At 36.9% G+C, this 11936-nt stretch overlaps 4 protein-coding genes across 8 annotated transcripts in view; 3 read left to right on the top strand and 1 right to left on the bottom strand.

Annotated features, from left to right (window-relative positions):
• The window catches only part of LOC104729088 (F-box-like/WD repeat-containing protein TBL1XR1), a 4370-nt gene extending 1721 nt beyond the window's left edge, over nucleotides 1-2649 (top strand). The window contains exons 4-14 of the mRNA XM_010447981.2: nucleotides 9-179; nucleotides 311-357; nucleotides 436-589; nucleotides 750-813; nucleotides 1193-1351; nucleotides 1440-1561; nucleotides 1662-1736; nucleotides 1826-1879; nucleotides 1973-2046; nucleotides 2142-2216; nucleotides 2301-2649. Coding sequence (XP_010446283.1) covers nucleotides 9-179; nucleotides 311-357; nucleotides 436-589; nucleotides 750-813; nucleotides 1193-1351; nucleotides 1440-1561; nucleotides 1662-1736; nucleotides 1826-1879; nucleotides 1973-2046; nucleotides 2142-2216; nucleotides 2301-2520 — 1215 coding nt within the window. The 3' untranslated portion in view covers nucleotides 2521-2649. The remainder of the gene's footprint in view (nucleotides 1-8; nucleotides 180-310; nucleotides 358-435; nucleotides 590-749; nucleotides 814-1192; nucleotides 1352-1439; nucleotides 1562-1661; nucleotides 1737-1825; nucleotides 1880-1972; nucleotides 2047-2141; nucleotides 2217-2300) is intronic.
• Nucleotides 3417-5509, top strand: LOC104727295 (metal transporter Nramp4). Its single transcript, XM_010446363.2, has 3 exons — nucleotides 3417-4050; nucleotides 4168-4304; nucleotides 4395-5509. Exons 1-3 carry the CDS (start codon nucleotides 3521-3523, stop codon nucleotides 5270-5272), a joined length of 1545 nt encoding a protein of 514 aa, XP_010444665.1. The 5' UTR covers nucleotides 3417-3520; the 3' UTR covers nucleotides 5273-5509.
• On the top strand, nucleotides 6011-9397 carry LOC104727294 (U-box domain-containing protein 2-like). 3 transcript variants are annotated; one of them, XM_010446360.2, is made up of 7 exons: nucleotides 6012-6222; nucleotides 6319-6384; nucleotides 6542-6618; nucleotides 6741-7025; nucleotides 7112-7228; nucleotides 7352-9040; nucleotides 9126-9397. In XM_010446360.2, the coding sequence occupies exons 3-7, from the start codon at nucleotides 6613-6615 to the stop codon at nucleotides 9180-9182; spliced, it is 2154 nt and encodes a 717-aa protein (XP_010444662.1). In that variant the 5' UTR covers nucleotides 6012-6222; nucleotides 6319-6384; nucleotides 6542-6612; the 3' UTR covers nucleotides 9183-9397. The 3 variants fall into 3 exon arrangements, with proteins under 3 accessions (XP_010444664.1, XP_010444662.1, XP_010444663.1); XM_010446361.2 differs by lacking the exon at nucleotides 6319-6384 and having other exon boundaries at nucleotides 6013-6222; XM_010446362.2 differs by lacking the exons at nucleotides 6319-6384; nucleotides 6542-6618 and having other exon boundaries at nucleotides 6011-6222.
• LOC104727293 overlaps nucleotides 10979-11936 on the bottom strand; it is a 2370-nt gene continuing 1412 nt past the window's right edge. The window contains exon 2 of one of the 3 annotated variants that reach the window (XM_010446359.2): nucleotides 10979-11888. In XM_010446359.2, the coding sequence (XP_010444661.1) occupies nucleotides 11180-11888 (709 nt within the window). In that variant the 3' untranslated portion in view covers nucleotides 10979-11179. The other 2 variants (XM_019232537.1, XM_019232536.1) reach the window with 2 other exon arrangements.

Below are 11936 nucleotides of genomic sequence, written 5' to 3'. Positions count from 1 at the left end.
TTACCTGTCTTCAGACTTTGCTGATATTTTGTGACATGCAACATCTGTTTTCCAATATGAGTCTGTGTGTTTTTATTTGTACAGGTGCAGAACCTATGGATATCTCGATGACTCCTACATCTCAGACAAATCACATTCCTAGTTCTGATGTGAGGATTTTGGAAGGGCATACTTCCGAGGTACTTTATTAGGTGACTTTATCTGTTAATTGAACATGTTCTATAGTTGTTTCCCATCTTCACTGGTATCTATTTCATTAATCCTAATCACTTATGCTAAGATTACAATATTGTCTATATTACTGACTTAGGTTTGCGCTTGTGCATGGAGTCCCTCGGCTTCACTTCTTGCATCAGGGTAAGTCGTTTGTTGAGAATGCACGTGTCCAATAATTATTTTCTTATTTCGATTTATACATCTTTTGCAAATAATCAGGTCTGGTGATGCAACAGCGCGGATCTGGAGTATTCCTGAAGGATCATTCAAATCTGTGCATACTAGTAGTAGTAGTATCAACGCTTTGATTCTGAAGCATGCAAAAGGCAAGTCAAATGAGAAGAGCAAGGATGTGACCACTCTTGACTGGAATGTGAGGGCTGCTGCATTTCACATTTTAAAAATAGATATTCGTGGATAGTGCTAATTACTGGTTGTCCTTTCCTTTCTTTTACAAAAGCTATAGAATATGTGAAGCATTTCTGGATGTGCCTTAGATTCTGCTAATAAGTTTTTTAATTTCTGAATTTCAGGGTGAAGGGTCTTTACTTGCAACTGGTTCATGTGATGGCCAAGCAAGAATCTGGACTGCAAACGGTATGTCCTCGTTGATTTTACTCGTTGTATGAGACCATGAGTTATCCCTTGGATCACTACCATCTTTGTTTTCTTGAAATTAATCTTATTTTTATTTTGAATCGATAAATACACTCAGTCGTTTATGTCTAAATTAATATCTCTGATCACCAATATGCATGAGCTACAAATTGTGATGTTAGAGTTGTGTGGGCTTTTGATAGTAACACGATTTCAGCGCTTTAAACAATAATATCTATCAGCTAGTAAAAAACCATACAACTCTGCGTTGGGTACCATATCCTTGGCCGAAACATTTACTTCCCGTTCTGTTATGTTTTGGAAAGTCTGTTTCTAAATTACAAATTACTTATGTTTTTTTTGTTTTTCACATTTCCAGGTGATTTGATAAGTACTTTGAGCAAACACAAGGGCCCTATTTTTTCCCTGAAGTGGAACAAGAAGGGAGACTATCTTCTAACCGGTAGTGTTGATAGAACCGCTGTTGTTTGGGATGTAAAGGCAGAGGAGTGGAAGCAACAATTTGAATTTCATTCAGGTACGATTTCTTTTCTTTTTTTGATGATACAGCAATTTGAATAAACTTTTCTCATGCATATAACATTGAATAAAATTGAAAAAAATAGGTCCTACACTTGATGTTGATTGGCGCAACAATGTATCTTTCGCAACAAGCTCCACGGACACCATGATCTACTTATGTAAGATTGGAGAAACTAGGCCTGTCAAAGTCTTCGCCGGGCATCAGGTTTGTATCTCTCATCCAAGTTTCTCCCATATTATTATGTTCTCAGTTTTAAATCTCAGATGTCTCGTACTAACCAAACCCAGGGCTTTCATAATTGCAGGGCGAGGTTAATTGCGTGAAATGGGATCCTACTGGTTCATTATTGGCTTCATGCTCAGACGATAGTACTGCTAAGGTTTTCTGAATTGAGCTAAGCTTAAATATAACATTTGTTTTCAGTGTTTTTTTTTTCCTGTTTATAAATGTATATTTTTTTTTCTTCAGATATGGAGTGTAAAACAAAACACTTTTGTTCATGACCTCCAAGAGCATACTAAGGTAAACCAAGTCTTTAGAAAATTTCAGAAATTTGTTTTTTTTTTTTTTGGTTTTTGAATAGCATCTAAAGATGGATATTCTTCTTCTCTTTAGGAAATTTATACAGTCAGATGGTGCCCTTCAGGACCAGGAACTAACAATCCTAACAAACAGCTAACTATTGCAAGGTATATAAGAAGCTTTAAACATTGAATATTTTAAAATAAAAGTATAATTGTAACATATCACTGATCATCTCTGTGTTGTTGTTTGGATAAAACAGTGCATCATTTGACTCAACAGTAAAGCTATGGGATGCAGAACTCGGGAAGATGCTATGTAGTTTCAACGGGCACGGGTAAAACTTAATCCGTAGTATGATTTTGTGGTTAACGGTTAACCATTGGTGGTAAAGTTAACTGGTTTGTTTTTGGATTTGAAGGGGACCGGTTTACTCACTGGCGTTTAGTCCAAACGGGGAGTACATAGCGAGTGGGTCGTTGGACAAATCGATCCTCATATGGTCGATAAAAGAAGGGAAAATAGTGAAGACATATACAGGATATGGAGGCATATTCGAAGTGTGCTGGAACAAAGAAGGTAACAAAATCGCAGCTTGCTTTGCTGATAACTCAGTCTGCGTTCTTGATTTCAGGATGTAGTTGTCTTAATTGTAGTCCTAATCTCAGACCAAGGAGGTTTTTTTCCATTTTGTTGTTGCACATATTTATATTATAAACACTAAATGCGAATGACGAAGAATGTGAAATTGTACTTGAGATTAATCTTCACAGTGTTTTGGTTTGACTAAAGTGAATAACAAATAATTCGAAAGAAAACAAAAGGAAGCAAATAAAAAACATATCTTGGAATTTAGACCACATCCTGGATTTGAATTGAAATTAATTTATTGTAACTGAGTTACAAGGAGAGATGAGCTATAAGCCTATAAAGACTTTGGAAAAAAAAAAAAAAAAAGAGATAGGAATCTGTATTTATGCAGTAGAAGTGTCGAACCAAGCGTTGGGTGAAATAGTGAAATGGATGGCGCGTGGCGAGAGCTGACGGACTCGTGCAACCTCGCGCGGGCCATGGCAAAGCACGTTTCGTCGTCTTCTACTTAACCCATTCATTACCTTTTTATATGTGTTTTATCTGTTCACCACGTCGCAGTTTTTTTTTATAACCAGAAAAAATAAAATCAGAGCTAATAATATCGTAGACAAACTCCCACGATCATTTATAATTATGCAATTTTTATTAATCAAGAAAGAGCTAAATAACAGAGATTGTAAATTAACAAAAAAAATGTATCCCACACATATTTTAAAATTAGTACATTTAATTCTATAAGGATAGTGATACTTCCAAGAAGAAGACGACTCGATAATCCCCAAGTTTGAGTTTCACAAGTTCACGCGAGTTTTTGACAAATCTATCCCTGCGTTTATATACCATTCACGAGTACTGCCAATTTAAAATTATGACGTGGCATAATTCAATTGGATCAAGCAGTATTAATCTACCCCATTAAGTTGATTACTTATTATTGAAGAAGCAACGAGCAGTTGCAAATAAAACGCTACCACACACTTTAGTAGCAGCAGCAGCAGCACCACCACCACCACCATCGATTGTGAGAATCGCCGGTTTCCGGGAAAAATGTCGGAGACGGAGAGAGAGCGACCATTATTACAAGCATCGGAAGAGAGAGCTTATGAAGAAACCGAGAAAGTTCTCATAGTAGGAATCGACGAAGAAGAAGACGCTGATTACGGCGACGAACTCGGCGGCAACTCACCTAAATTCTCATGGAAGAAGCTATGGCTATTCACCGGACCTGGTTTTCTCATGAGCATAGCTTTCCTCGATCCAGGCAACCTCGAGAGTGATCTTCAAGCTGGAGCCATCGCTGGTTACTCTTTGATTTGGCTCTTGATGTGGGCTACCGCGATTGGGCTTCTGATTCAGCTTCTCTCTGCTCGGCTCGGTGTTGCCACGGGTCGTCATCTCGCGGAGCTTTGTCGTGAAGAGTATCCGACTTGGGCGAGGATGGTGCTTTGGATTATGGCTGAGATTGCTTTGATCGGTGCTGATATTCAAGAAGTCATTGGTAGTGCTATTGCCATCAAGATCTTGTCTAATGGTTTGGTTCCTCTTTGGGCTGGTGTTGTTATCACTGCTCTTGATTGGTATGCCCTAATTTTTTGGAATTTAGGGTTCTTTAATCTTGTTTGTTTGCTTATCTTTAGTTTGAGATATTAGATTGGATACTTGTTTTGCTTTAACAGTATGTGTTAGTATTGCAGTTTCATCTTTCTGTTTCTGGAGAATTATGGAATAAGGAAACTAGAAGCTGTGTTTGCTATTTTGATTGCAACAATGGCGCTTGCTTTTGCTTGGATGTTTGGTCAGACTAAACCTAGTGGAACTGAACTTCTTGTTGGTTAGTTACACTCTCGATTTAACGTTCTTTTATTCTTTTGTCTTGGATGTGGGAAAATATAAATGGTAACTGTTCATGTTTTGTTAACAGGAGCATTGGTACCAAAACTAAGTTCGAGGACTATCAAACAAGCTGTTGGAATTGTGGGATGTATTATCATGCCACACAATGTGTTCTTGCATTCAGCACTTGTGCAATCCAGAGAAGTTGATCCCAAGAAGAGATTCCGGGTCAAAGAAGCTCTCAAGTACTACTCCATTGAATCCACTGGTGCTCTTGCTGTTTCCTTCATTATCAACGTCTTTGTGACTACGGTGTTTGCCAAGTCTTTTTACGGGACAGACATAGCGGACACCATTGGTCTTGCAAATGCAGGACAATACTTGCAGGACAAATACGGTGGCGGGTTTTTCCCTATACTCTATATATGGGCGATCGGAGTCTTGGCTGCTGGTCAGAGTAGTACCATCACGGGTACTTACGCTGGACAGTTCATAATGGGAGGGTTCTTGAACCTCAAAATGAAGAAATGGGTTAGAGCCTTGATCACAAGAAGCTGTGCCATCATCCCAACAATGATCGTTGCACTTGTCTTCGATTCATCAGATTCAATGCTCGATGAGCTGAACGAATGGCTAAACGTGCTTCAATCTGTTCAGATCCCATTCGCGGTCATCCCTCTGCTTTGCTTGGTCTCCAATGAGCAAATCATGGGCAGTTTCAAAATCCAACCTCTAGTCCAAACAATCTCATGGATTGTAGCTGCTCTTGTGATAGCCATTAATGGGTATCTGATGGTGGATTTCTTCTCAGGAGCTGCGAGGAGTTTGGTTTTGCTCGTACCAGTGATCATGTTTGCGGTTGCGTATGTTATGTTTGTGCTTTACCTTATCTCACGAGGCCTAACGTACACTCCTTGGCAACTAGTGGCGTCACAGAAAGAAACACAGAGGGATGATGATGAGTAAAGTTAGTAAGTTTTTCATCGAAAGAATAAGAAGAAAAGAGAGAGATGTGGCTCTTTTAAACTGGAAACAAACAATATAGAGTTGGGTTTTCAGTACGGTAACAATGTCATGATGAATCTGTAATATAGTGTTTTTATGGTTTTAGAGTATAGTTTTGTGAAGAAGATATTCAAGACTCTGAAAATGTAGCTTTTCTTTGAATTTTGGCAATAAAAAATAAAAACATCATTGGTACTACTAGTACACTCAATTATCAAGTAGAATTAGTGTAAAGATTTTTTAGTGTTTTACAAGAAAATTTCACTGTTTAGTCTATGTATCTATGTATGTATGAAGAAAAATACGAGATGTGTTAAAAAGGAAACGTGAACACTGGTTTTGAATTTATTTAGTCAAAAGAGAAAAGGGGAAGAAGAAGCAGAAGAACTAATGGGTAACGCGCTCGCATTTAATTTGATGTTTAAAAAGGTCAAAACTATGTTTAGTCGTTTAGGGGAAAAATAACCACAATTTTCTTTGATTCGTTTTAATTATATATAGCCTTGTACTAGTATTTCTGGAAGCTAGTGAACGAACGAACGAACACTTGGGTAGTATTTGACAAAACGTGTAAATTTAAACATAAATGAACACACCGAAACTGGAGTAGCTTCTCCTAACCCAAAAAAAATCCAAAGAAAAATGGAAAGTCAAAAATAAAATACTGAATTTTAAAATAACAAAAGCTATACCTTCTAATCTATATTATTACCTAACAAGGTTTGACGTAATACACCGCTACTACAAGTCTTCTTCACGAATTTATTATGACTAAAATTTTTTGATTATAAAACATCCCAATTATGGAGCCAATCGATGAGTGAGTGATTTGGTCTTCTTGCCGCGCTTCCACGGTCGTAATCTCCGGTAGAGAGAAAGAACCGAAATTGCCATTTCCTTCTATCCGCAAGGTTCATTCTTCTTCTTCTACGCGTCTTTGTTCTCTCGTTTCCACATATCTCTGTTTTTAGTTAAGCTTCATTTTTATTTTCTCGGGTTATATGCAGATTCATAACTGTGTAGCGTAGAATTCATCTAATTTAAAGTTTTCGAATTGGAGCTGCAAAAAAAAGGTTGAATTTTTTTTGTTGTTGGGTTCGATTCAGAGTTTTATTATGTTGACTAGAGGGCCAGAGGGGTGGACTTAAAAAGCATCTGAGTTCTTATTCTTGGGTTCTTTTTTTTTTTTTTTTTTTTTAATCTTTTCTTACTTGGTGTGTCTTGTTTCAGGGATTTTCACAGGGGCTTTTTCAATTTCTGAAACACTTTTTATTCATTAATTCACGAGTTCATTTCATTACATGATGGTAAGTTTCTGAATGTCTTCAAATGTCTAAAAAAGATAAACTAGCTTTGATTTTGTTCTTTCTTTACTAATTAGTATAAAAAACTCATCTTGTTGTTGTTGTTCTTGTTTTGGTGAGTGAAGGTACATATGGATGTTTCTTGGTTAAGAGTTCTTCTAGATAACATCTCCTCTTATCTAAGTTTATCATCAATGGAAGGCTTACTACATTCAAACCCAGCTTATGAGTACTACACCAGGGGAGAAGATATATCTAAGCTTCTCATGCCTGTTCTTGACAACCTCATTGACTCTGATGCGGCTCCTAGCGAGTTGCTTAACAACGGGTTTGAAGAGTTATCTCAATACGTTGATGAGCTTAGAGACCAGTTTCAGAGTTGGCAACCTCTTTCTACTAGAATTTTTTATGTAAGTAATTATTCAAACAAAGAATCTCCATTTTCTTGACTGTTTCTGAGCTAACTCTTTTACTCATGTTTGTGTGTTATTATCAGGTTCTTCGTATTGAATCACTAGCATCAAAGTTAAGAGAATCCAGTTTGGAAGTCTTTCAACTTCTGAAACACTGCGAACAACATTTACCTGCTGACTTGCTTTCACCATCTTTTGAGGTAAACTCATCATGTGAACTTCATCTGAATGTCAAAAGTTTGGTTTACCACTTCAAGAATCTGTGTAGGTTTTTGGTTGATCAGGGCTCCTTTTATGTTGTGTGACATTTTTTCATATTGCAGGAGTGCATCGAATTGGTGAAGTTAGTGGCAAGAGAGGAAATTTCGTATACTATTGATCAAGCTCTCAAAGATCAAAAGAAAGGTGTTGGACCTACTTTGGAGGTTATGCTGAAAATTGCTAAGTGTGTTGGTTTAAGATCCAACCAGGAGATTCTTATCGAAGGTGTGGTACTTTCAAATATCAAGGAGACTGCTGAGATCACTGACAATGACACCGAAGCTGAGTATTTAGACGGATTGATCTCCCTAACAACCCGAATGCATGATTACCTTACCGACATAAAGCATGCTCAGTTACGTTGTCCTGTACGTGTACCTTCTGACTTCCGTTGCTCTCTATCTCTTGAGCTTATGACTGATCCAGTCATTGTGGCATCTGGTCAAACATACGAACGGGTTTATATACAGAAATGGATCGATATGGGACTCATGGTTTGTCCAAAGACAAAGCAGGCTTTATCTCATACCACTTTGACACCTAACGTCATTGTCAGGGCTTTTATTGCCAGTTGGTGTGAAACTCACAATATCTATCCTCCTGATCCATTGGAGTTGATTCAGTCAAGTCAGCCATTCCCTCTTCTTGTTGAGTCAGGTTCTGGTGATGACTCGAGTGGTACTGAGCTGGATGATTCACATAAGTCAGAGAAAGCTGCATCTTTAGATGATGAGGAACTGCATCAGATCTTCAGTAGGTCTGCTTCTGCGCCAGGCATTGTCTCTGATGTGTTTTCCAAAACCAAAAGAAGAACTTATGCTGCAGATAGATCAGGGGCACTGACACGGAGTAATATTCCTTGGAAATTTCCAGAAGAGAGGCATTGGCGTCAACCTGGAATCATCTCCGCAACCATAAGAGAAACTGGAAGCAGTTCATGTATTGATCCCGAGGTGAAGAAACTCATTGAGGATCTCACGAGTTCTTCGTTAGATACACAGAGAGAGGCCACAGCTCAGATCAGGATACTATCAAGAAACAGTACAGACAATCGCATTGTGATTGCTAGGTGTGGAGCAATCCCTTCGTTAGTCAGTCTGCTTCACTCCACGGATGAGGGAATCCAAACGGACGCAGTGACTTGCTTACTAAACTTATCCATCAACAACAACAACAAATCCCTCATAGCAGATAGTGGAGCTATCGAACCGCTCATTCACGTTTTGAAAACAGGATACCTAGAAGAAGCCAAATCAAACTCAGCAACAACTCTGTTCAGCTTATCTGTAATCGAAGAGTACAAGACAGAGATAGGCAAAGCAGGAGCTATAGAGCCACTAGTTGATCTCTTGGCAAACGGAAGTCTCAGTGGCAAGAAAGATGCAGCCACGGCTTTGTTCAACCTATCAATACACCACGAGAACAAAACGAAAGTAATAGAAGCTGGAGCAGTGAGATACTTGGTTGAACTGATGGATCCTGCATTTGGAATGGTGGAGAAAGCTGTGGTTGTGCTGTCGAATCTCGCCACGGTTAGAGAAGGAAAGATTGCGATTGGGGAAGAAGGAGGCATACCGGTATTGGTCGATGTTGTGGAGTTGGGCTCAGCAAGAGGCAAAGAGAATGCAACCGCAGCACTTTTGCAGCTTTGTACGCATAGCCCAAAATTCTGCAACACTGTCATAAGAGAAGGAGTGATTCCTCCTCTTGTGGCTCTTACCAAATCAGGAACAGCTAGAGGCAAAGAGAAGGTTAATTTAATCTTTGTTTCCCTCTTCTTGTTTTGGTAATGTTCTAATATGATCATAGTAATAAATGTTATATGCTTTGTTTCAGGCACAGAATCTTCTGAAGTATTTTAGAGCACAAAAAGCCAATCAGAGGAGAGACTGATCTAGGTTTACTGCAGAGGTTGCTCTAACTTATACACACATACATGAATACATATTGGTGCATTATTATCTAGATACATATAGTATGAAACTGTGAAACTTTTGTCCATGTCAGTTCCTGTTGTGAACTCTAAAAATACTCTATTTGTTTTTTTTCATAAAATTTGGTTTAATTTTGTAAAAAAAAAAAATATATTTATATGGTGCTATTTTACTTTTGTTTTCTCAATGAAGCAACTATTTCAAAATTGAATTAATGTAGTGGACTTTGAACCGAAGGACGGCCCCTCCTCCCATTAGATAATGATAACAAGTTTTCCTTGTCAGCAATAAAAACATGTTATTAAAAGTTTAAAATATTTTAGGACAATATTTCAAATGTATCTTTAATTTATTCTAGTTGTACTAGGTTTTCACCTGCGGTACACCGCGGGACTAAATTATAAATTATTATATTTTAAATAATAATTTTTAATTTATTTAATTTTCAAATTTCCAATTAATTAACTTTTATCTAATTAATTTATAATGTTTTTTCTTCTTTTTATCTTTTATACAGTTTAGAACATAATTACATTAAATTTGTTATTAGATAGAATATAAAATTTTAAAACACTTAGTTTTGTTTTCTATAATTAAACAGAGATATATGCCTATATGGTATATTAGTGTATATTTTTATGTGTATACAATTTTTTTTTTTTTGGAATATTAAGAATGTGTTTTAGTATGTGTAATATTTTATATTTCATATACTAAATAATTTATAAGTTAATTTTCCAAACTATGACTACAAATCTATATTGTATGAAATAAACTAATAGTTTTAGTGTTGGTTCTATGGTTCAAACGTCATGCGAAACCCGTGAAAGTAAAATATAGTATGTGAGGCTAAAAGCTATGTTTTTAAACCCGGACCGACCGGTTGACCCAATAAACTAATTGACCCGTGGTTCAACCGGTCTGACCGGTTGATCCAGTGACCCGAAAGACTTTCAGTTCACCTTCCGATCCGATTTTAAAAACATTGGCTAAAAGTCACTTTTTATCAAGTAAAAAACAATAAAAAATAAAGAAATAAAATTTGTAGATATTTGTAATTATGTTTGTTACCTTTTAAAACACTTAGTTTCTATATAAAAAATCAAATATAGATAGAGTTAATTTGTTTATTGTTAATAGCATTCTCTGTAAATAAGTGTCAATTTCAAGATTTATTTCATAAATATCTCAAAAATATATATATAAATAATAGAGTATTTGTTTTTATTAGAAATATGTAAGACGTTCAATAAATTACATATGTGTGGCGTACTAAAATATTGGTTTAAGTTTAAGCATCTGATTACGTATACATTTTTGGTTGTTAATCATTGTTATTTGCAATGACTCACTGAATTGCTTAGCCGTTTATGCTCATAAGTGACATAAATAAGGCCATCGAGTTGATATTCAAACTATAATTATATAACGAGAAAAAGAAAACATTATACTATACGCTATGATGGCGAGAATTAAACGTCCTAGATTAAAAAAAAAACAACACATCATTACTTTAAATCATGCCAAGCACCTGCACCACTCCTCATAAGAGACGAATCTATCATGAAAAACAAAACAAAATAGAGTTTAAAAAAAAAAAAAAAGTAAGGACACCCATATGAATATGATATTTCACTTTCACATCATTCTCGATATATATACTTTTTTTTTAAATATGATGTTTCGCTTTCATACCTGTATTAAAATATGTTAACTAGCTCTAACTTCTAACATTAACTATATGAATTTGTACTGTTTCAAACCGTATTAAATCTTCTCATAAGGATGAAAAAAAATTACATCCTAATATCAAAACTCATTGCAAAACATAAATCATTAGAAAGAAAAAAAACTAAAGTATATATAATTAACAATTAACACTAACATACAAAAAGAAAATCACGTACGTAGTAATGATTATAACACAAACAAAAAAAAAAAACAATTTTAAAGAAATCAGACTAAGCTTCGTCTTCCATGATCGACGACGAAACCAACCTGTGACAATTCTTTTAACCAATCAAACGTTCTCTTCCTCGCCATCGCCGTTTTCTCCTCTTTCTTCGCCGTCGAAGTCTTCTTCTCCACCACCTTCCTCTCATCTTTGATTTTCACAGGCACCACCGTCATCGTCTCCGTCGCTGTCGAACATTTACAATCCGAGAACAAAAAGCTTCTCCTCCGACTCCTCGATCTCGTCGTCGTCGTCTCTCCTGTTTTCTTCGAATTCGAGTTCGTGCTCGTACTACTACAGCTACTGTTCCGACTCACTGACACTTTCCCGTTTGTTCGGAGCTCAATCTCCGGCGTACGGACGAGTCCTAACCTCAAAAAATCCCAAATCGTAGATGACTTAGGGTTTCTGATGGAGTTCACACGAGCCGTCATGCTCGACGATCTTCGAATCTGTGGCTGCGGACTCGGTTGACTGTAATCGATGAAATTGTTGTTTTTGATTTTCCGGTCCGATCTATTAATTCCGGTTCGTCTGTATTCAACCGATTCGGATCTCGTGATTAACCGGGTTGGTTCGGGAAGTAGAAGACCGGCGTCTAAACTGACGGAGTGACGTAACGGAAGGATCCGTCCTTTGAAGAATAATTCGTCGGCTGTGCTCATCTCCGGAGCCGGTTCACAAGAATCCGACCCGGCTCTAAACGATGACCCGATTCCGAATTCGAATTCTTCATCATCTTCTTTGGCAATCGATCGT

This window comes from Camelina sativa, chromosome 11 (genome assembly GCF_000633955.1).
Source record: "Camelina sativa cultivar DH55 chromosome 11, Cs, whole genome shotgun sequence".
NCBI classification, from domain to species: Eukaryota; Viridiplantae; Streptophyta; class Magnoliopsida; order Brassicales; family Brassicaceae; genus Camelina; species Camelina sativa.
Note: the sequence above shows the minus strand (reverse complement) of the source record. Positions and strands in the feature narration are given on the sequence as shown.